Source organism: Talpa occidentalis, unplaced genomic scaffold (genome assembly GCF_014898055.3).
Source record: "Talpa occidentalis isolate TD23 unplaced genomic scaffold, MPIMG_talOcc4v2.1 talOcc4.17, whole genome shotgun sequence".
In the NCBI taxonomy this organism is placed as follows: Eukaryota; Metazoa; Chordata; class Mammalia; order Eulipotyphla; family Talpidae; genus Talpa; species Talpa occidentalis.
Window position 1 is genome coordinate 37,024,747 of NW_023601754.1, and position 23,632 is coordinate 37,048,378.

At 54.2% G+C, this 23,632-nt stretch overlaps 1 protein-coding gene across 2 annotated transcripts; it reads right to left on the reverse strand.

The window, feature by feature from the left end:
• Nucleotides 1–2: 2 nt before the first annotated feature.
• Nucleotides 3–23,600, reverse strand: DRC7 (dynein regulatory complex subunit 7). 2 transcript variants are annotated; one of them, XM_054697084.1, is made up of 18 exons: nucleotides 23,597–23,600; nucleotides 16,908–17,145; nucleotides 16,349–16,523; nucleotides 15,259–15,384; nucleotides 14,328–14,522; nucleotides 12,716–12,874; nucleotides 10,842–11,060; nucleotides 8,898–9,029; nucleotides 6,890–6,962; nucleotides 5,765–5,893; nucleotides 5,489–5,617; nucleotides 4,413–4,633; nucleotides 3,411–3,626; nucleotides 2,694–2,804; nucleotides 2,499–2,609; nucleotides 1,184–1,378; nucleotides 439–578; nucleotides 3–345 (listed from the first exon to the last, which is right to left on the reverse strand). In XM_054697084.1, exons 2-18 carry the CDS (start codon nucleotides 17,102–17,104, stop codon nucleotides 252–254), a joined length of 2,622 nt encoding a protein of 873 aa, XP_054553059.1. In that variant the 5' UTR covers nucleotides 17,105–17,145; nucleotides 23,597–23,600; the 3' UTR covers nucleotides 3–251. The 2 variants fall into 2 exon arrangements, with proteins under 2 accessions (XP_054553059.1, XP_037372364.1); XM_037516467.2 differs by lacking the exon at nucleotides 23,597–23,600 and adding an exon at nucleotides 18,544–18,588 and having other exon boundaries at nucleotides 16,908–17,146.
• Between the last annotated feature and the right edge of the window lie 32 nt (nucleotides 23,601–23,632).

Genomic DNA, 23,632 nt, shown 5'->3' on the forward strand with positions numbered 1-23,632 from the left:
GTGAAACATGAGGTACAAATAGCAAGTTTAAAGTGTGTTCATTTATAGGGAACTCATGAGAAGCAGGACAGACAGGGCTACAGGGGGGTGGAGTGGCAGTGGGGCCTGGTGCCTGAGTCGATGGTCATTAGCTAAGGGTAGGAGCACAGGGACTGGGGCGGGCGGGTGGGTGGGGGGGCAGGTTTCTTTCTCTGGCAGCTTCAGCTGAGGCCCATAAGGGGCATGCAGGGGCCAGAGGAGCCGGAGGGTCATCAAGCAAAGACTTTGAGGAACTCCACCAGGCGTGGATCTTTGTAGAGCTTTTCCTCCAGAGCCAGGTACTTCAGTGGGGCCAGCTCCTTATGTCTGAAATTAGAGGGCGGAGTGAGAGGTGATGGGGGTAACAAAGCTGATGCTCCAGCTTTCTAGTGGGTCCCCTCTGGCTCCCCAGCCCCTCACCGATTGAGCCGCTGCTCCAGGATGCGGATGCGGAACATGGCCTGAGAGCAGTAACTCAGGTACAAGTCTTCATCCTCAGTCGTCAAGGTCACCTGGTTCTCCTGGTACCACTGCTGCTTCTTCTGTAGCTCCTGGGTCTCCTGCAGGCACAGGGAGGAGTGGACAGCACAGCTGATGAGGACTGACTGTCACCCAGACTGGAGTCCCACCGGCAGAAGCCAGAGGAGCAGAAATGAGGGCAGCAAAATATTTTGGATGGGAGCCACGGTGGTCTTGTGGAGTCGTATCTATCACATCAGAACGGTCAGAGTAGGGGTCAAGATTGAGAGCCACATGATGCTGGACAAGTTACTGGTATGTTCAGAGACTTCAATTCCTTGTCTGCAGAATGAGAACCACTGCACACACACATCTGCCCATAGAGTCTTCGAGAAGATGAAATAAGATAATATGTGGGAAGCACACAGGGCCACCTGGCCCACAGAAATGGGTCAAGGACTAAATGTCGTTAAAATGCATCATCAGTCCTCCCACCCACCTACTCAACCAGGCATCTGCCTCCCACCCACCAATCCACTACCTACCTATCCATCCTGCCTTTCATCTCTCCACCCACCTCCACCCAGTCCTGCATTCACCTGTCCTTCCACCTAATGAACAGGAGTGAGGAAGGCCAAACCGGTCATTTGGAAACTCCCAGCATGAGGATGCCAATGTCCCTCCTCTGCCTGGGCTCTGACCGCACCTTCTCAAAACGGGCTTGGATGAGGTTGGCCTTGTCAATCAGCCGCTGCTTGAAGTCGTTGAGGCACTCGTCCTTGAGCCGGATGGCCTGCCAGCGTGTCAGCTTCTCTGTCGGGGGCAGCTGTGCCAGGAATGGGGCAAGGTAGTCCAGCTGGGCCTCTACCTGCCGCAAGTGCTCCTCGTGCATCACACGTTCCTGTGGGGACAAGGGGTCAGCTGGACCAGCAAGAGCTGCAGAGACCCCCGCCAGCTCTGTATCAACGCAGGACCCCCCAAAACCAGGCCTCCACTCCTCAGGCCTGGTAGCTCAGAGAGAGCCTGTGTGCTCTTGTTACCTGCCGTTATTGGTAACACTCATGTCTTAAATGAATTCCCTGAGTCTCAGCACGTATATAACGTTCAGTAAATACTTGCTTAATAAATGGTGGTTATTAATGAGGTACGACCAGAAATTGCCAGTAACTCTCTTCCTTTTTCTCTCACCCTGAGACCTTACGTTTTGCATTGGCCAAGAGGCCAGTGAAGTTGGACGTGTGGAGGCTGATGCCCCTCCCTGGGAGTCTGAGAGCCAATTACCTGATACCCTGCCCGCCAACCCCAAAACTTGGGGGAAGGGGATTCAGCAGTGGCCTAGAAAACTAAGTGGGTCTTGCATCCTGAGGTGTAACCTTAATGCTCTGTGCTTTGGGACATGGAGAACTCGGGCCTGTGGCCAGAGTCAGTTCACTATGGTTGGGCTGAGGTCAAGGCTGAACGAGAGACTGGGCAGAGGTGGGTGCACGATTTTAATGGTGAGAGAGGCCTTGACTTGGAGGAAGTGGGATGGGGAGACCTGGCCTAGATCCTGAATGCTCTTGGGGGTGAGCCATAAACATGGGCTCCTCAGAAACCAGGATGCTCAGTGTGATGTCAATAACCGCACCCCCTGTTAAGGGCTTCCAGGCAGGGCCTCCCTGGTGGCGCAAGGGGTTAAGACACAACCTATGAAGCTATCCGCAGCTACTGCAGCATGAGTTCGATTCCCGGGCAGGGAGCTACCCACATGGCGCAGCAGACCTCTCCTGACTCGCCCGCTGCTCCCCTCAGCAGTGTATTTCAGTCAGTCTGCCTGTTCTGTTCCCCACTCTGTCTCTGGTGAATCCTCTCACCACCCCCCACCCCCACACACACCTCTGGCCTGTACCCTAGCGCTTGTATGCATAAATAAATAAATCTTTAAAAAAAAAAAAAAAGGCTTCCCTAAGTCATCATCAGCACCCGAGAAGCCCTGGGGAGTGGTCTGGGAAAGCCAGGCCCGGGCCAGGGAGCAGGCTCACCATGGCCTCCCGATACTCCTTGCTCTTCTCATTGCGCTTGGTGTCGTAGATGGAGATGGCCAGCGTGTGCGCCTCCTCCTCTTCCTCTCGAAGCTTCAGGATCTCTAGCACCTGGATTGGGAATGGGAAGGACGGGCTGAAGACCCCCTCTGCCAGTGCTGCTTCCCACCTGCCCGCTTTCCCCGGGGTCCCCACCTCCAGCTCTGACTCCCAGGCCTGATGTCGGGACAACTTCTCCTCATTCTTCAACTGCATCATGGCCTCGTACTGGTAGAGGAGCTTCTTGGTGTGCTCCATGGGCTCCACCTGCGGCAACAACCACCACAGTGACCAGAGAGGCTGTAGGGTGTGGTCATAGGCAGACTCCAAAGTCCCAGGGTTCGAATCTCCCTCTGCCAGTTTCCAGCTGTGTGATCTCAAGGAAGATGCTTAACCTTTCTGGGCCTTGTTTGCCTTATCTATAGAAACAATAATCATAGAAGAGAAGAGAAACCGGAGACTCGGTGGAGATGAGGAACATGCCAGGAGCATGAGGAACCAGGAAAGCCAGCCAGAGCTTCTGAGATCATCTACCCCAGCACTGGCCTCAGGCTGTGGGGTCTGCTTTGTCCACAGCAGAGAAGGGAGCTGCGGGGGGCTGGGGGAGGCAGGAATGAAGAGTAGTTTTGGCCAGCTAGGCTGTCTTATTTGGGGGTAAAGGGAAGATTTTCAGAGTGGCAAAGAGAAGGGTACCCAGATGGGAGCTCTGATTTTCTCTTGGGACAGAGATGAATTTCCAGGCTGAGAACCAGGAGTTTCAATCCTAGTTCTCCTAAGTTGCTAGGATGGAACAGAAGGCCCAGTTCCTTCCCCTCAACACCCTCAACCCCAGGCCCCTGGTCCCCGGCCTCCAGCCAGAGCTCCCAGGCCCACCTCGTAACTGATACACATGTCAGGGGTCATGATGATCTTGTTGCCTTTGCTGTCCACATCCATGCGCCGCAGGAACTCCCGCTTGGAGGAGGTGATGTGGTCCTCGCAGCAGTGGTAGCGCAGCTGGATGCGTTCCTCCTGGATCAGGAACACACGCTCCTCCACATCCTCATCTGCTCCCTTGGCGTGGTTGCGGAAGAACCGCTCGGTGATTTTCTGCGGCCCCAACATGCATAGGGTAAGTGGGAAAGGCGGCTTCTGTGCATCCCCCCAGGGCAGGAGCGAGGGTCGCTGCTGGGGGCACCCCAGCCTGGGGGCACTTGAGGGTTCAAGCGGAGCATCCCTTGAGCCTCCTGTGGCCCCAAGGGTCTCAGTGCCTGGCAACTGCAGCCCCTTTGGGGGTAGATCTCCTCTAGCTCCCTCCTTGAGACTCTGTTGCCCACCTCTGGAGATGGGGCGCTGAGCACCTGCTCAGGCAGCTCACCAGACATCCCTTCCTGCTAGAAAGAACTTCGGTATCAGCCACCAAACACAGCTGCCAAATAGCAACAATTTATAAAGGCATGCAGCAAAAAAATGCACAATGTAATGTGTGATGGGGTGATCTAGGGGTTCTAGACACACACACACACACACAGCCTGGATTAAATTGGGACTGACTCTCAAAACCATACCTGTTAATGCTCAAAATGTCTAAGAGATGCCATTCTGAGATACTATTACTTTTCTACTGATATTTTCCCACATTTTCTAAATGTTTAGTCACAGGGTGTATTTTTATACCGGTAAGGAAATAACACCTCCTGGGCCAAGTGGCTGAGGGCACCGTTTGGCATCAGAACAGCCTTGAGAATGCATGTTCCGTAAAACACCTGGCTCACAGAGCTTGGGAAAGGCTGATAGGGAAAGACACTGCTCCAGAGTTGGGGTTCTCCCCACCTGGGGTGACCTGAGCCTGCCACAGCGGGCAGCACCCCGTCTCCAGGCCCGGGGAGCGCTCACCACCATGGGCCGGGGATTCGACTCTGCGCTGTTCTGAGCCACCTTCTTGACCCTGGGTCCGAAATTGACATGGCGGTAGGAGAGGAAGTCGGGTCGCCCTTGGTAGTGCTCTGTCATCGTCAGGGGCGTCTCCTCCCGCTTTATCAGGCCGTCCACGCGGGCCGATTCGTAAAACTCCATGACGCGGTCCATCTCCGGCTGCATGGACTTGTACGAGTGCACTGCGGAGGGAGGCGGGGGCCGGAGACAGCAGTGAGCGCCAGGCTCTGGCCACCGGGGTGACAACCCCACCCCAGGCCCTGGGAGAAGGCGCATCCACAGACGCTCAGGGAAGAGTATGAAGCTTGTGGCCAGCCCCGCCTGCTGCGGATTCAGGCCATTTTCAACTTTTTGTATTACACCCACCATGCTGAACATCTGCACCATGCAGCTGTTATTCTTGCCTGGTAGTTGTTGCAGACAAATCCTCAGCAGTGGAAGTGAAAACGTTACTTTCCAGAAAAGCTGTGCCAGCTGACTACCCTCCGGCAGGAAGGTGGTGATGCTGGTTTACACCACGTACTCACACCCAGAAGGTCATTTTTTTCATCATTGCCCACATGAGGATTGTAAGATGGCCCCGTATTGGTTTAAATCAGGTTTTTTTTTTTTTTTAAATTCAACCATCAAGTGAAGCTCATCATGTTTTTTCAAACTTACATGAACCCGATGTTTTCCTTTGGTGAGTTCTTGGTTAGTGTTGCTGATGCTCTCCCAAGACACGCCTCCCGCCCTCCATCACCTCCCAACCTCCATCGCCTCCCAACCACCATCACCTCCCGCCCTCCATCGCCTCCCGCCCTCCATCGCCTCCCACCCTCCATCACCTCCCGTCCTCCTGACTCCTGGGCTCCTGGCCATGTCCACACCCTTCTCACCCCTACCTCTGCATCCCCCTTGTGGGTGCACTGGTTGGCTTCCCAACCCCCTGTAAACACGCCCCCATGTGTCCTGGGTCCCAGCCACGGAAAGGGCAGTTGGCCCAGCTCTGACTTCTCTGGGCGAGCGAGCAAAGCCCCCCTCTGGCATCCATGCACCTCGCAGAGCCTGGGGATGGCCCGGCTTGAAGTAGTCAGTGTTCAGGCCCGTGGTCTTGTCTATGTGCTTCAGCTCCAGCTTGTCCTCCCGGTTCTGGTACCATTCCTTTATCTCCAGAATGCTGGTACCTGTGGGACCCGATTCATGCTGGCGGCCAGGCCGCCTCCCCTGCCTCCAGCCCACACTCACGCCAGAGAGCGGCAGCCACGTGCCCAAGATCACCCAGCATGTCAGGGACCCAGGTCTCTGCCCCCCGCCTTCCCCAGCCCCCTTACAGTCTAAGTCCTCGAAGGTGGTGAGGCGGCACACTAGGCCGTTGCTGTTGAGGTAGGGGCTCCACTTCTCCAGCTTGGCCTTCTTGTACTGGATCACCTTCTTCCCGCCTGGGCATCGGGTCTCGAATGCTGTGGACACAAGGAGCTGGGGTCCTCCTCCCCAGATTGGGGGAGGGCCACCTGCCGGGCCGTCCTCTGGCCACTGTCCCTCGTCTGTCTGCCCAGCTCCTCCAGGCCCCACCCCACCCCAGGGAGGCAGGAGGGAGAGGGCACCAAGAGCCGCTCTGCCCCTGGAGGAGTTCTCAGGTCAGGCAGGAGCACAGGCCCCTCCAAGAATGGGGTTGAGCCCAAGAAGAGTGTGCCCCCCACCCCACGCTCTCTCGCTGCCAGGCCTGTGCATGTGCAAGTCTCTGCTGGGAACAAGACTCCCTCCTGTCTCACTGGGCTGACCTCCTCCGATCCCTCAAAACTTAGCTCAGATGACCGCCCTCTCACCCCCAGACCTCACCCCCATCATTGGTTATGGTCCTGACAGCAGGATGGGGTCAGGAAGGGAAATGGCTCTACGGGACTTGAACTTATGTCCTTTATCACCTCCCATCCTCCATCACCTCCTGTCCTCCATCACCTCCCGCCCTCCATCACCTCCTGTCCTCCATCACCTCCCACCCTCCATCACCTCCCATCCTCCATTATCACCTCCCACCCTCCATCATCACCTCCCGCCCTCCATCACCTCCCGCCCTCCATCATCACCTCCCATTCTCCATCACCTCCCGCCCTCCATCACCTCCCGCCCTCCATCACCTCCCATCCTCCATCACCTCCCACCCTCCATCATCACCTCCCATCCCCCATCACCTCCCGCCCTCCATCACCCATTGAGTGTTAAAGCCCCCCTCCTATATGCTACACAGGTGTTAAACCTTTGGTCACAGAACTGGGGGGAGGGGTTGGGGAGAAAGGGAGGAACGGGGTACAGCAAAAAGCAGGAGGGGTGGAAATGAGAGGCCAGGGGCTTTAGCCTGTTTCCTAGGGGTCCCCCACCCCCCGACCTAGCTGTTGCTGAAGATTGCTCCAGAGACCCAGGACCTGATCCTGGGGAGCAAACAGACCTGCTCATACCTTCTGGGGAGATCTCAATCTGCTCCACCCACGAGGGAGGCATGTCGAAGCTCTTGTTGTCATCTTCCTTGCCCTGCAGGGAGAGGGCTGGTTCTGGTCAGGGCTGGGTCTTGGAGCAGAAGTTAGGGTTAGAGCCTCTGTGTCCACCCCCACCCCACCCCCAGCCAAGCCAGGCTTGTGAGCTCCCTGGGGGAGCCAGAGGTCACCAGCAGGCCTGACCTGACCCAAGATGGGGTTGAAGGAGGGGCGTCAGCTTGGCCAGAAGGCCCCTGCACCCGCCTGGCTCACAGCAACACGCTGGTCCTGCGTTCCCTGTCTCCCCCAGTCTGCAGAGGCACCAGGCACAACCACAGGCTCTTGGCTAAGAGCCCCCCATCCATCCAACCAGCTTAGGGGTCCTGGATGAGGCCCTTAACTGCTCTAGCCTGTTTTCAGCCAGATGCTGTTGGAGGATTAACTGATGTAAAGCACTTGGGATGCTGCCTGGCTGCTGTTGTTATTGTTTTTGTTTTCCTCTTCAAGAGTTAGTGTCCCCGTCTGTAAAGTAAGTTTGGATAAGATGTTCTCAATTTACAACTTTTCTCCCGCAGACGTTCAGACTTCTGAGGCCTGGTCATCTAATTAAGGCCAGCAGGGGGCGCCTGTGCCCCAGGATTCACTGCCCAGGGCCAGGGTCAGGTCTCCAGGGACACCGAGGGTGTCAAGAACTCCGTGTTTTCCAGGCACGTCTACACCGCTGTGCCAGGCACACCACAACTCAAGCAGTTTTGGGAGGGAGAACAGAGCTGCCACTGCAAACCCAGATTTGGGAACCAAACTGTCAGACCCCCAGTTCAAATCTCAGCTCTGTCACTTACTGGCCTTGTAACTTTGGGAAAGTTACTTCATTCTCTGTGTCTAAGTCTTCCTATCTGTAAAATGGGATATTAATCGTGGGTGATAATATTACCGCCCACCTCACTGGGTAGTTATGGCGATGCAGACAAGTTCATCAGGTTAAGGACCATAGTAAGGGCCACACGAGTATAATCATATTGTCACAGACAGAATGGCGCCACCCCCTCAACCCCCAATTCATATGTTCTAACCCTCAGGACTTCATAATCTGACTTTGGAGATAGGATCTTCAAAGAGGTAATTAAGTCAAAATGAGGTCACTGGTGTGTGTGTGTCTGACGTGGCCAGTGTCTTTACGAAGAGGGAAGACGGTGTGAGGACCCGGGGGAAGGAGGCCCCTTGGGAGAAAGCCACCCAGCTGACCCCTTGATCTCAGGCGTCTAACCTCCAGGCTGCGAGAAAATACATTTCTGTTGTCTGAACCCCCCAGTCTGGGGCTCTGTGCGGCAGCCCTAGCAGACAGACGCACCTGCTATTATTACTATGAGACAACGGGCCCCACTCCCCCATTTTCCACCATTCAAGGAAACAGAAGCTTGTGGCTTTGGGACATTTCCCCAGTGTCACAGCCATCACCCAAGGCCTCTGGGCCCCTGGCCTCCACACACAGGGCCGCAGGCAGGCTGCCTGGAAGGCCCCTGACTATGAGACCAGAGAAAGGAAGCCGAAGACCTGGGGAAGACCCAGGTCAGTGACCCCATGAGGAGGGCTGAAAGGATGGACAAGAAAGGCCTGGAAGTGAGGACTGGCCGGGCCTGGGGTTTCTGGGCTTGTGGAGAGGGTCTTACCCCCTAGTCCAAGAGGCATGCTTCCTACTGTCAATCCCTGACTGGAGTGGGTGATGAAAGGGGCGGGAGACCTGAATATAAGTCCCAGCCCTCCTCTCTCCCCCACTCGGGAGTCGTGGTCAGGTCACCAGACTGTCTGGGCCTCCGTGTGCCCATCTGTAAAATGTGGGCATGGTCCAGGTTCTTGTGTTTTGAGGTGTCTGTGGTCTATCTGGACTGCCCCCCCCCCCAATATCCATGCAAGTGGTGGGGACTTTCATCAGGCTGGACTGAAGGAAGACGAGACGTGAGCTGCCCCACCCCCATGTGCCGCTGAGACTCACCAAGTTCTCCACGTCATCGTCTTCTTCATTTGTCCCATCTTCATATTCCTCAGAAGTGGCCAGGTACGGCTTATCAGTCCCCAAAAGCAGGTATTCCCACTTCACAGGGTCTCCCAGGTCAAAGATCATGTCCTGGTAGAGGAGGGGAGCAGCTGAGTGCACCCACAGTCATCAGGCCCCCTCTCGCTCTGAGGGATTGGGCAGCTGCACCCCAGGTAGAGAGGATGTCAGCCCCATCAACCCCAGGCAGTCTCTGAGGATCCTGGTCTATCCTCATTTCAACAGGGAAACAGAGGCCCAGGGAGGGGGCAGAACCACTTCCTCACTGTCTGAAGTTCCCATGAAGAAACCCCTGCTGGCCTGGGATAGGCCTGACTATGGAGGAAGGTGGGGACATGAAGATCTTTCTTTGTGCCCTCACTTGGTGATGCAGTACTGCATCCCAGACTTGTTTCGAGCCAGTGAGGTTTCCTGGGAGGGGGATGGCGGCCTCCTGATGCAACTGGGCAGGGGTGTGGAATTGTGCATAAGAGGCAGCTGGCTATTTCTCCTCACTCCTATGGGTCCTCCACCTCCTTTTCACCCCAGCCCACCTGAGCCTCAGCTTTCCTCCCAGCATTGGGGAGCACCCCACAACCCAACCTACGACCCCAGGTGTAACCTCCATCCCAATGCCCTCAAAAATCACTGTTCAGAGGGATATCAAGGACTATGGATGACAGTCCAGGGGCTCCTGAACCTGCCCTAATCCTCATCCTCACTCTCCCGTCTGATCCTGCAGGGCTGCTCCTGGTGCTTTGCTCTAGCGGAGGTGGGGGAGAGAAGAGGAGGAAATAGAGGAGGAGTCTGGGAGACAACTGCTTGCAGATAACAGTGACTGAGGATGGTGAAAGCTTCGCAGGGAGGAACCTGAGCCCGGGGTTTCCCACACTCCGTGTGGTGCACATCCCCACTTCTACGCCCCCGCCCACACCCACCACCATTTTCAAGGCACTTTGAAAGAACAAAGCAGCACATTTGTCAGTGAAAGAAAGCACCTGCATCAGGATCTTTCTTCATGCCCTCACTTGGTGACGTTGTACTGCCCCTTGGCCTCTCTTTCCCACCAGGTCACCTTTCTACCTTCATTTCATAACTTCTGTTATCCCCGCCATGAATTTCCTTCCCTGTCACTGGTGCAAGGCATGCTGGGGCGGGGTGGGGGGAGAATAAGGGGGGGGGCATTAAGGGGCAGAACCTGGGAAAGGGGCTGACAGAGGACTGTGAAACCTCAGGGGGCCATTATCCTTTAGCAGAGACTGATCCCCAAGGGCATGACAGGGGGAGGGAAGTCTTGGCTCTGTCCTGTCTGCATAGCTCAGCAGAAGTTATTTCTGTAAAATGAGGGCAGCAATAACTAACGCTGAATGGCCAGAGGACTAGTCTACACCCCTGCCAGGTGTTACTTCCCACAATCCTATGAGGGACTGAAAAGAGCATAGGTGGGGCCTGTCCCTCTTTGCATTTTGTACAGCTTAGTGAATTTCTACAAGCTGGAAGCACCGTGGTTCCCGACACCCAGATCAAGTCAGAACATCGCCCACAGTCTCTTGGGTCCAATTAAGACATGCCCCCAAATGTGTGCATGCATTTGTCACTTGAATGATATCTATACTCTATATACATCTGGAAATTCACTGAGCTGTACTCATCTGCATGGACACATACTTCAACAAAAAGTGTTTTTGAAAAATCATTCATAAAAATGAACAACCCATATTTTACAAAGATGCACAAACCAGGAGAGAGAACACTTCTGTTTGAACGGTTACCAATGGGCAATGTGGGGGAGTAGGAGGGCTCTGCTTTAAGGCTCCGTGGCCTAGTGGCCAGTTCTCTCCTTAGGTTACCTGCTGTGCACCTCTGACTGTGTCTGCCACGCCCACCCAGGCCCCAGGCTGGCACCTTGCAGCAGTTCCAACAGTCCTGCATGTTGATCCAGTAGTTCTTGTGGTTCCAGATGCTCTCAATGCCCAGGAAGTGGTCGTCCTGGGTGCTGTAGCTGCGCGCTGTGAGCGGATCAATGAAAAAGCTCTCAGGTACCTCACGCTTCCCCGACAGCACCAGGACCCAGCAGTGCACCCGCAGGCCATGCAGGGGGTCGGTGTTTGCCTTCTCCAATTGCTGCGTAAGAAAGGAGGGTGACCATGGGCCAGATGGGTAGGAAGGGGGGCATGGGGGCTAGAACATCTCAGGTGGGGAGCAGAGTGCTGACCCAGACTGCATCCTGGCTGGCCGCGCCACCTTGAGCACATCACCTGCCTCTGAGCCTTGGCAGAAGCTTGGAGGATCGGGTTAGAGCTGTGCTTTATTTATTTTTTTTTTAAGATTTATTTATTTATTTATACAAGAACCAGGGTACAGGCCAGATGCGCGGGAGGGTGAGAGGATTCACCAGACAGAGTGGGGAACAGAACAGGCAGACTGATGAAATACACTGCTGAGAGGAGCGGCGGGCGAGACAGGAGAGGTCTGCTGCGCCATGTGGGACCCTCGCCGGCCAGCAGGGATCAAACCGGCGCTGCAGAGGCTGCGGACAGCTTCACAGTGCAGCGCTCAACTGCCTGAGCCACCAGGGGAGGCCCTAGAGCTGTGCCTTATAACCTGGGCCTTGTGGAGGTCTGGGCTGTGGGGGATTTACTGGCTTTCTGTGCTGGGTCCTGGGCATGGTGTCATCAAAGAAAGGTAGTGGGAGCTGGGGTGACTGGCTTGTGTGTTTCCCTCTGGGAGAAGGGTGTGTCGTGTTCATTATTGTATATCCAGGGTCTGGACAGAGGAGAAGCTCAGTAAATACTATAAGGGAGGAAGGAAAAACAAGAGGGAAGAAAAGAGGCTGGAAGGGAGGCTGGAAGGAGATCTGGCGCGCTAGAACGAGAACTGAAAGGACAGATGGATACAAGGAGACCTGAGGATGCAGGGACAGAGGGTGATGGAGGCTACGAGTAGAAAATTTGGGAAGGAGGCATCCCATGACCAGAAACTGGAGGTGGGGCTAGAAATGATTAACAGGGCCGTTGTAAGAAAATCACCAGTCCCTTCAAATCTACCTAGTGCAACCAAATATAGAAAAAAATCCCTTTGGTGCCAACCCTAGAAATAATTAATTTAGCAGCAGTTAATGATCCCACAAAGGAATGAGCCCCTCCCAGAAGAGAAGGCTATCTCAGTGCATTTTCTACTCTTGCAAAATGGAGCCCTCCTGCCCGCCTGTGCCTACGCAAGGGTCTCCTGCCCGTGTCTATGCAGGTGCCTCTTTCATCAAACCTGTCCCCCCTTCCAGGGACAACTCTTTCTGCCTGCTTGGGTCCGGGCGAGCATTCCTTATTTCTCTTCCCTTTTTATAATAAACCTGTCCTTTTGGCTATAACAAAACGTCTCTGCCTCGTGGGGAAACTGCGTGCTAGTGAAATTTTCTCAGAGGTACCCCAAGGACCCTGCTCTCTGAACCCCATACCTCTCCAAACTGACATCAAGGGTACACAGAGGGATGACCTGGGTTCCAGAGTCTGGAATGCGACAGGGCAGCACCCCCAGCACACAGTGGCCGTCCAGGCAGCAGAGCGCTCTGGCTTAGAGGTCTGTCCCCAGAGCTGCTGACCTCCAGTGGGCGAGCCCCGCTGGTAGGGCAGGAGGAGATGGTGGAGGGGTGGAGGGGTGGAGGAGAGGATTTGGGCCTGGGGGGTCCATGTACACCTCCCATTCATGACCCAGGTCTGCACCCCACTTTTAGCACCCCTTAAAAGCAGAGCTTAGCCCTGAGGGGAGGATGGGAGACCCACCATGAGGCGCTCCTCCTCCTCCCTCAGCAGCCTTTCTTCTTCAGCTTTGCTCTGCTCCAACTTCTTTATCGCCTGCTCCTGCTCGAACCGGCTGCTCAGGTCGCGGGGAGGCTTGATGGTGTACTTCTTCGGGGGTGCCTTTTCCTCCTCCAGCACCATCTGCTCAATGACAAGGATCAGCTACCATAACTGGCACCCCTCAGACCGGGAGAGGGTGGTGGCTCCTGCAGCCTGCGGGCTTCCAGGCCCTGAACGCAGCTCACTCAGGCCCCCTCCAGCCAGAACCTGGCCAGTCCTCCCACTTCAGCCAAATGTAGTGAGGAGAGTAAGAACCTTCTCTCCAGGCTGTTCTGAGACCCAAAGAGAGCAACATGCCCATGTGAGGTGAGGGCAGCAGCTCAGGAAATGTGATTTTCTCCTCTTAGGCCAAAGAAGAGGGTCTGTTAAGGTTATGAGGGAGGGATGGCAAGACTCTATGGAAAGTTGGACAGAGTCCAGCCCCCCCCTCACCCCCAATTACCAGCCCTGCAACTTTGGTGCTATCTCACTTTCCTGTTTCATTTGTAAATAGGGGTGCTAATGCCTACCACACAGAGCTATGGTGAGGGGCAACGGAGACTGTGGCCCTGGAAGTGGTTTATAAACTGGAAAGTTCTCTGTGGCTGTTAACTAATGATCTCACTTTAATGATTAACATTTTGGCTGAGATGAGAGTTCTGCAATGTGAGCACACAGGCCCTAGGAGTCAAAAGCAGAGAGGGGGAGAGGTTTCAGGGGGAGTGGTTTCGGGCTCACCTAGGTGGAACACAGGGGCACAAGCCTCCCGCCCCAGCTGCAGATACCCACAGGGCGTAACTGATGCCACAGTCCTGGAATGAATCCAGTTCACGAAAAACATTTTCTGTCTTTGCACAGACTCTTCACCAAATGTCAAGATGCCTTGAGGTCCCTAAATTTAAACTCTCTTTTGAGTATTTCTTGGTCCACAGTAGCCTGTGGTCATGGAGTTCTCAATCAAGACATACAACACTCCCACCACCATCTGGAGGCAGGATGACTTTTGTTGTTGTTGTTAAAAAAAACTCCCCCTGGTTGGGGAGAGGGGTAGGAAGACAGAACAAAATGCCTGTCCGTGTGTCTGTTTTTCCATGTATGATAAAAGCTGCATGGATTTTTACCAAAAGCATAAGGTAAATTTGGAAGTGTTGGACTTAAGAGGAGGCATGTGGCTTTCCCTCAACTGACCTGGCGGGGCACACAATCGCTGAAACTAAGAAGGGGAGAGGGACAGCGGGTTTAAGACGCTGCGGACAGCAAAATAATCAGTGGTTTGATATAACAACTCTGGGGCAGCCAATGGGATTCTTGCTAATGGGAGCAGAACCCTGTGGGCGGGGCCTGTGGTGTGGGCGGGACCTTGGTGTAGGTGGGGCCTTGGTATGGGCGGGGCCTGTGGTATGGGCGGGGCCTGTGGTTTGCGGGACCTGTGGTGTGGGTGGGGCCTGTGGTGTGGGCGGGGCCTTGGTGTGGGTGAGGCCTGTATTGTGGGCGGGGCCTTGGTGTAGGTGGGGCCTGTGGTGTGGGCGGGGCCTGTGGTGTGGGCGGGGCCTACCTTCTTCTGCGTGGTCATGAGCGGGCACACCTCCCGCGTCAGGTCCATGTGGCACAGGCTCTTGGAGCCATAGCCATTGACGCAGTAGGCGTCGTAGCCAGAGCCGAGCAGCATGGAGCAGAGCAGTGTGCTGAAGTCGAAGCAGTTCCCTTTCTGGTACTTGAGCACGGTGGTCGACGAGTACAGGTGGGTGGGCTGGCCAGAGTGGGCTGGTCAGCACTGCTGGGCCCACTGCGCCAGCCTGTCCTCCCACTTGTCAGGAGCTGGGGGCTGGGGCCATTGGGCAGGCTGGACCCCACAGGGCCCCTCCCCTTTGGCAGGTTAGGGAGCCTGCTCCTTAGGGGCTGGAAACCACAGACCCCTGACTAGAAAGTGCAGTCCACATTGGCCTATACTTTTAAGACACCTGTGGACTTCCTAACAGCAAAGACCCTCTGGACTGCAGAAGCTCTGGTCTAATGCTCTCTAGTGATTTCATGTCTTTCTTTGCCGAAAGTTCCCGTCACCTTCTATCCCTATCTTTTCCTTCTCTCTCCTTGCTCAAATCTCCACCTACACCCATCCCTCTCGCCCTCCCTCCATTTTCAGTGAGAAATGGATGGAGCTGATCAGAAATCCACAGATGGGGCCAAGGCACAGCAGTGAGGCCTCCTCTCTCTCTCCCCCACCTCCTGAAGTCATGAAAGGAAGACTCTAAAGGCAAAGAGAGGCAAAGAGGAGGGAGCTGGGAGACCAGGCTTGCTGTGTAACCTCAGGCCAGTGACTCTCTCTCTGGCCCTCCCCCAGAGACCTCCCCAGGGCGTCTATGAGAGGCTCAGCCCAGGCAGACTTGAAGGCTTTGAGCTTAGCCCACCCATCCTCTTGCCAACCCATCTGGTTCCCCATCTTGGGCCTCACGGGCCTAGGGATGTGGCCCCAGGGTGTGGCTCACCGGCTTGAGGGGGTCAGGCAGGGGGACCATGGAAAGGAAGTCCGAGACAAACTGGGCGCAGGTGTCCCAGTTGTAGAGCTCAGGGTACGGCATCAGTGTGGGCCGGATGGTTGTGCTCACGAACTTCTGCAGGGGGCGAGATCGAGGCCCCAGGAGGGCATTCCACCTGGGAGGATACCCCAGAGCTCCCAGGAGGCGGGGAACTGAGGTGACTATCTGGGTCTCCCCTTGGGTGCCTTGAGAGCTGGAGGGAGGGATTCCCCAACGCCCTTCCAGTCTCAGGTTCTGCTGCCCCCACTCCCTGGTGGAAATGTTATCAGGGCCCCTCCATTGTCTCCAAGCCCTCACTAGGTGCTGCCAGACCCCGGTCCCCAGCAACTGTGAGGACTGTGTGGGGGGCAGTTCCCCCCACCGGTGGGGTGACAGAGGTTCTGGGAGGCGAGCAGACTTGCTTAGGTTCACAGTAATAGTGGAGCTGGGTCTAGACCTTGAAGAGCTGGCAGGTCCCCTGAGGGCTGGGGGCCACAGGCCAGGCCTGGCTCTCCGGGGTATCCCCACAGATTCAAGGAAGGCGCCCCCAGCACCAGATCTCACAGGTCCAGACTGCATGTGGCCCCACCTCACAGGCAGCCCAGGGCAGCCCCCCTGATTGCTGCAGGGGAAATGTAGGAAACAGAGTTCCCAGATCAAAGGGGAGAAGAGATCTATGTGGGAATCTGAGTTTCAAATGCAGGCAGCTTATGCAAATATTGAATATTACCAAGTGGGCCAGAGAATAATCCGATGCACCACCCATCTACAGATGGGGAAACTGAGGCCCAGAGAGAGCCAGGGATATGCCCTGGGTCACAGGGCTGGAAGGAAGGAGGCCTGCATTATCCCTGGCCAGTCTTGTTTCATTCCCTGCCCTTCCCTGGACAAGACTGGCCTCTGGAGCTGGAGACTGCACTGGGTATCCGCTGCCCCTGAGGTGGACAGGGGTTCCTCATACCCAACCCGCTGGCATTTGAATTCAGGCTGCCCCAGACTATAAGCTCTGACCCCACGAGAAGTCTGTGCTTTGACCACCCCCTCCCTCTGCCAGCCTTACCGGCACTTCACACTCATTCAGCGGGTGCAGGAAGAGGGGCATGCGGTCCGGGCACAGGTGGCTGTACTGGGAGGCGAAGTTGTCAGCCACCTGCAGCAGGTGTTCCTCCTTGAGCGTGTTGCTCTGGTAGGAAGGGGGCAGCTTGGAGGTGTCAATGGTGTCCTTGGTAAAGGCCCTGTGTCCACGGACGGGTGGTGTTAGTGTGCGTGAGACCAGGCCTGGCGTGCTCCTGATCCACCTTAGCTGCTGCTGGCTCTACCCCTTCCTCCTTAGTCCTCACAACTAACTAGGAGGGAAGCATCTGTACTTCGAAACTGATGAGAGAACCAAAGCACAGAGAGGCTGAGTGACTTACCCAGAGTCACACAGCTAGTGGGGGCGCGTGGGGACTTGGACCAAACAGTCTGGAAGCTCAGCCCTCACTCTGTGCTCCTCCCTCCAAGTGCTGCTCCCACCTCTCAGGCACCATGCCAAGCACCATGCTACTCAGCTGTCCTTTTGCTCAGTCCTCCTCTGGCCCTCCGCAGGGCTGCCGGAGGAAGCCCTGACCGGTACTCACGCGGGCAGCTCCGGCACAGTGATCTCAATGGCCGACAGCTTCTTCTGCAGCTCTCTGACCATCTCCTGCGTCATGATGGCTTCCTCCCTCCGCGCCTCCACTGGCTTCATCATTTTCTCGCCTCTTTCTGCCCGCTCGGCTGCCTCCTCCCGCTCGGCCTCTTCTTCCTCCTCCACTTTCTCCTTCAGGACCTCCATGCCGGCCAGTCTCTGGCGTCGAGGGATGGACTCCCTGCAAGGCTGGCAAATGCACTCAGGATAATGGCGCTCAGCCCAGGAAGGGGCCGCCGATAGCCCTGAGGTCCCTCTGGGAGATAGTGTGAGGCGGTGAAGGTCACCTCAGGAGGAAGCCAGTCCCTGTTAAACATCCTTTCCATCAAGGAGAACGCCCCCCTCCGGTGAGGACCGAGGAGAAAAGGGAAGGGTCCCCTAGACTCGTCACAGCCCCTGGGCACAATAGGACTGAGACAGCAAAAGGCAGGAGGAAAGAGCTAGGTCCCCCTTGCTGCTCCAACCCCAATCTGGGCTGCCTCGGACGGCCAGCCTGGTCGGGGGAGCTCAGTTCTGCCGACAGCAGCGCTTACTGGGCCCTCGGGCCAATCCCCGCCCCTTTCTGAGTCTGCAGAAGGCAAGGCCTGGACTAGCTAGGGTGGGGGACTGCGGGACGGATGTTTTCTGTCCAAGGCTAACATAGGACGGGACTCTGCAGGTCTCAGGAGGGACTGGCCACTCGTGTTGCTGCCTGAGTCCCAGGCGGTCAGCATCACAGCTGGGCCTTGTGTCCAGCAGGCCCATGCAGGACCCCAGTTTCCGGTGGGCCAAACTCCCGCTCTGCCTGTCAGCCAAGCACAGCCTGGTGGTGATCCCATTCACTGCCTGCCACTTGCGCACAGAGAGGATAAGCCCAGAGGGGACAGTGGTAACCGTCACCAGGCTGTTACAGTTCACCGAACACCTGCTGTGTGTCAGGCACTGTGCCAAGGATTTCTCGGAGATGATCTCATTTATCTGCCGAGAGTATGAGGCAGACACCATTATGATACCCATTTTGCAGGTGATAAAACTGATGCCTAGAGAGGTTAAGGACACAGAGCTTGTATGTAGCCAATCTGGGGCTTGAACCTGTGCATTTCTGGCTTCTGACCCAGGCACCGAAGGCCTTAATGAGAAGGGCAAGCCCCAAATAGCTAGGGTAGGGGAGTGGTAAGATCAGAGGTTGGAAGGGGAGAAGGCCTTGGAGCCAGTGGGCAGCAGGGGTCATGACTGGGCAGGCACTGAGTTGGTCCCTGAGCCCGAGGTCACAGACCACCTTACTCAGACACAGCTGGGCCAGCACCAGCGTCCTCTGTGCCCCACACAGGCAACAGGGTGGTTTGGGGAGAGCAGTCCCACCTCAAGCTCTCCAGACCCTGCCCTTAAGTCCAGAGGCCCTCCCTATCCCACAGGTCCTTCCCTACTCCCTGTTCCTAGCAGCAGCCTCCCCCTTACACACACACACACACGCACACAAACACACACACACAAAACACACACACACACAGAAAATCTCCCCAGGAAGATCAGGACTGAAAGCCCCCACCATCGGCACCCTCCCCAGCCAGGGCCCAGCCACCCCCAGCCCCCAGCTCCCTCCTCACCCCTGTCAGGACAGCCTGTACAATCTGTTAGCCCGTCTCCATGGTAACAGCTTTCGCAGCTGAAGGCAGGCCCTGGAAGAGGAGGTTTCTGGGAAATGTAGTCGGCCACTGCCCAGGTCTAGGCCCTTGGCCAGTGGAGGGCTGCAGCCAGCTAGTGCCAACTCACAGAGCCGGTTGTCAACATTCAGGCATCTAGTGAGTCAGTTGAAAAACATACCCATTATTACAAATTAAGTTATAAAAACTTACAAGTCAATAGATTATATTAAAAGTAAAGGCAAGAAATTCTCCAAATTTAACACTTTCTAATTCTTTTATGACCTTTTACTATTATGGATGCTCTTGACGTTATTCTGCTTATTGTATTTGTACAATGCAAATATTATATGATGGTGAGTCCCCAGCTTCTATTCAGTGATGTCACACTGATGGCTTAAAATCAGCCATGGGGTTATTTATACTACAGAGATAGAAAATGCCATAGACCAGGGTTTTCTCTCCTAGAAAGCCAGTGGGTAGACATTTACCAGGATAACACTGCCTCTGACCCCTGCACGGTCATCATGGCCTTCAGCAAGACAGATGGAAACAAGTGTGGAGCCTGGCATGGCTGCCTGGCACAGTGGACAGAAGCAGCCTGCCTATCTGAGTGCTGGGTTCTAGTCTGCAGTGGGCCTCTGGGTTAGTATATAAGCCAAGGGAGAGGGAAAGGTAAAGGAAAATATATTAAGTTAGGGGCCCATGAAAATGTTTGATTTTCTTTTTTTTTTTAATTCAGAAGAAAAAAGGAATAGATTAATAACGAAGATGTCATTATGAATCCTCTTGTCTTTGTACCAATGCAGTCTTCAACTTTATAGTCACTGTTACTGGTGGAAAAGTAGGTATCACCTCAATTATCAATAAGAAACAGTTCTCAATGTGGGTTGGAATATTATGCAGCCATGAAAAATAAAATGTGATATAGATAAATTAGACCTGGGGAAAGGTCATGAGACAGGGCATGGACCTAAGTCCTGGTGCATGCCCTGGGATGACCTCTGGAATATTCACCTGGGGTGAGGGCAGGAAGGGAAGAGGCAAAGGAGAATACATGATATGTTAGGTTGCTAAGTGGAATGTAGGTTTCCCATGTAATATCTCATTTCCTTCGCATATTTACTCCCTTTTATCTCTATGCCCACTTCTATTCCCCATGCCTTATAGGCAACTGTTCTAATGTATTCTCCCCTCTCCCCGCCAAATGAGCACTGTTTTGCATACTGATGTTTTTAACTTATGTAAATGATATTGTGCTTATATCTCCTTCTGTCTCTTATATTTTCATAAAGAATTTTTTTCTTTAAGCTCAATCCACATTGCTTTGTGGCCATGATCTTGCTCCACACTGATTACCTCTCTACTCCCCCTGTGATGGACACTCTGTTTTGCCACCATCTCCCTCCCACCACAGATAATGCCTTCAGGGGTGTCCTTCCAGACCTATAAGAGTGTTCCTTTGGGGTGAAATTCCTTTGCCGCACACAGATCACCTCTGCAGCCAACGTCACGGCCAAGGCAAAGCTCTGACCTAGTTGCATTCATACCTAGCCCAGGAGCTGGGCTGCTGGGTCAGAAGAAGTACCCCATTTTTCCCTAGGCAGAAACCTATGTTCTCCCTACCTTCTAAATATGAGGGAGCCTAAAGCCTTCACTCTTGCAGGCAGTCTATCATTTCTAGCTCCCTAATGTTTGCCCATCTAATGTAGACATGAGAGCTCACTGTCATTTTAACGTGCGGCTTTCTGGTCGCCAATGCTTCTAAATATGTCTGCATGTGCTAATGTGTTCATTTTAGTGATTCTTCCTCCGAAATTGTCTTTAAAAACCTCAGCCTATTTTTCACACTTGGGGACTTCCTCATTTTGATTTCCAGGACTCAAGAGTGTTAATCCCTGCTTTCAGATGTTGCAATTACCTTCCCATATTCTGTCATATGTCTGTAAACATCATGCCGGGGAAGAAGGGAGTAAGAGGAAGAGGTCCTTCATTAAACAGAAAGCCCCATTTTGCACGCAGACCTCTCCTGCTGCCCACTGCTCCCCTCAGCAGTGTATTTCGTCAGTCTGCCTGTTCTGCTCCCTGCTCTGTCTCTGGTGAATCCTTTCACCCTCCCACACTTCTTTAAAAAAAACAAAGCAAAACCAGAAAGCCCTATTTTGAATGACATTAACCTGATCGCGTTTGGGTCCGATGTCTTGTGCGTTTGGATTTTGGTTTGAGAAGTCCTTCCTAGTCCTTTGTCACATTTTCCTACATTGACTTTACAGTTTTGCCCTCCCATTTCAACCTTTGATGTATCTGGATTCATCTCGGCAGGAGGAAGGAATCCCACTTGTCTTTCCCCATAGGATCACCAATTTTCCAGAATCATTATCACACCTTCCAGCCCTTCTTGGTGGTAGCATCTTGTGTGTTAAGTCCTCCGGGGACACCCATGTCTCCTACTCAGTCCTCTGTTCTGTTCTCCTGGTCTTCATGCCTATCCCTGCACAGACCACACATTGGACCTACCACCATGACTTTGAAAGCTATTTGCAATATCTTCATAAGATCAAATCTTCCTTCTGTGCACTCATGCTATAAAACTGACTGAGCCATTTGAGGCCCGGGTGCCTCCGTTTCCATTTTGGGATATCTTTGCAAAGTCTAAAAAAATTCATTTGGCTCTGTTGGAATTGCATTGTCCATTCATGGATGATTTTAACAAATTTTATCTTTTGATATTACAGTATCTAGCTGGGAGCACAGAACAAGTTAAGTCTCCTTATTTCCTGCAAAACTGTTATATTGTAATGGAAAATACTAGGAATGAAGAAATTGGGCCTAAACAGAGTCCAGAGCCATGGGGGGGCGGGGGCGAATCTCCCTGCTGCACACAGATCACCTCTGAAGCCAAAGTCACGGCCAAAGCAAAGCTCTGACCTAGTTGCTTTCATACCTAGGCCAGGGCAGCCAGGGACCAGCAGCCCTTTTAGCCAGTGCCTCATTTAATCCTCACACACCCATTGGGGCAGCTACTGTGTGCCTGCTTCCAGGTTCAGTAGACGAGGGGCTGGACCAAAGGAAGCAGCAAAGGCAGAATTTGCACCAGGCAGGCTGACCTCAGAGTTCCTGCCATTGTCTATCCTCATCCTGGACTGCTATTATGATGAGTAAATATCCTCCAGAATGTTCTGGAACAAACCCCTGCCTGGTCTAACAGATGAGAGGACAGAGCCACCTGCATGGACTTGAAGTCTGTGAAGCAACTATGCAAAAATCTACTTACGGGGTGGGGGGTGGGCGCTAGGTAAGCAGCCTTCTCAACCCCCACTCATGACCAAGGAGCCACACGGTGCATTTATTTAGAAGTGGGATGGTGATTTTTCAAACTCCAGCATCTGCCTTCCTCTGAGCAAAGATCAGCATATCTTTAGGTCAAAATAACTTAGGACCAGAAGCCCAACTACACTTTTTATGTCGATGGTTCACTGTTTGTATCTACATAAACTGAACTTAAATTTGTGACGGTTGACCGTGCCCACAGAGTGAAATATGTCAGGCTGCATCCTGGCTTTTGGTGCACTTTGATTGTCTAGTAAAGGCTTTATCTGTTATTCCAGGTAATGCTTGTTTCAACAACGGGGCAACCTGTCCATCCGTGCTGGGCCTTGTATTTTTGCCCTACCCGCTCTAGGCCTTAGTATGTGCTGGGTGTAGCCATCAGAGCCACTTTGGGGGTGACTCCAGACAACGGGGGAGCCCAGCCTCTCAACCCTGCCTGGACCTGGCTGGACACATACCCACAATTAGCTGTTCCCCTTGGCCCTCTCCATCTGCACTAGGAAGCCCCATTTGGGTCTGTGGTTTGGGTGGTCCCACATCCCACTGAGTAAGTCTGAGCAAACCACAGTCTGGGGTTTCCCTTGAGCCTCGGGGGCTAGAATCCTCAAACCCAGGGAGTGCTCTGGGAGGAGCCGCCAGCACTGTCAGCTCCCTCTGTGTGGCCCTGGGCAGGTCGCCTGGCTTGGCTTGGCCTCCATCCCCTCCCCCCCCACAAAAGCTGGTCCACTTGGCAGAGCTGTAGGAGGACTCTAGGAGGGGTCTCTAACCTGCTCCCCTCCTTGTTTCCACACAGAATCCAGATTTGCTTTCCACAAGGGGTCCAGCTAACTTTGTATAAGTCAGGGGCATCCCAGGGAGCTGATCCACTCCTGCTGAGTTACTTTACTTCTGTCACCTCACTTAATGTTCTTGGGACAAGGACTTGATGATCCCCATCTTATGGAGGGGAAACTGAGTCTCAGAGAGGGGAGGTGACTGGCCCAGGGTCACAGAGCGTCTAAGGACCGGAGCCAGGATTTGAACCCAGGCCTGTCAACCCTGGGACAGCTGTTCTGAGAAATGCTGAGCCTCTGGCTAAGGGGACTCAGCCTTTCAGCATGAGGCACACAGATGCCTGTGAAGATAAGCAGAGACTGATAAAGTGGCTCAACCCAAGCGATGTCCACACCCTGAGATTTCCCTTCCAGGAACGAGGCTTGCACAAAACAAGAGCCCCAGCCTTCCGGTCTTTCATGTCTCTGCTGTGTGGGAGGAGGGAGAAGGGAGAGAATCCCTACCAGTCCAGAGATCAACCCTGGCATGGTGGCTGGTAACCCCGGAGGTTGTGAGGGAGGATCTAATGATAGCAACCTCTCTCCTGGAGAAAGTATTTCCAGCGTGCAAACCACACTGGAAACAGTGAGAGTTTCTGGTGTTTAGTTAGGCTGGAGTGGGGGCATGGATACGGGGTTGGGGCTCTGGGGAGGCCCCCATACCGATACCCTGCCGTCCTGGTAGGGAGTGGGGGCGGGGACTGTCTTTCTTCCTCTCTCTGCTCCGTGTCAACTTACTGATGCATGCTCTCTCTACCCCTATCTCTGTCGGTTTCCTACTGAGGAAACCAACACATGGTTGTGAAATGGTGGTCCGGCCACTGGAAGTGACGTACCCAGCCAGGGTCTGGCCTGAGACACTCACCTGGCCCAAGGCCCTGTCAGACTGATGCGAATCTCACATCTGTTTG

What these genes read in the sequence shown, in the direction of transcription:
- DRC7 (XM_054697084.1), bottom strand. Translation starts at nt 17,104, where the DNA reads ATGGAGGTCCTGAAGGAGAAAGTGGAGGAGGAAGAAGAGGCCGAGCGG. An exon ending in CCTGGGAGTCAGAGCTGGAG is followed by an intron (nt 2,610 to 2,693) that starts GTGGGGACCCCG and finishes TTCCCAATCCAG; the next exon opens with GTGCTAGAGATCCTGAAGCT. An exon ending in TCCAAGCCCGTTTTGAGAAG is followed by an intron (nt 579 to 1,183) that starts GTGCGGTCAGAG and finishes CTGTGCCTGCAG; the next exon opens with GAGACCCAGGAGCTACAGAA.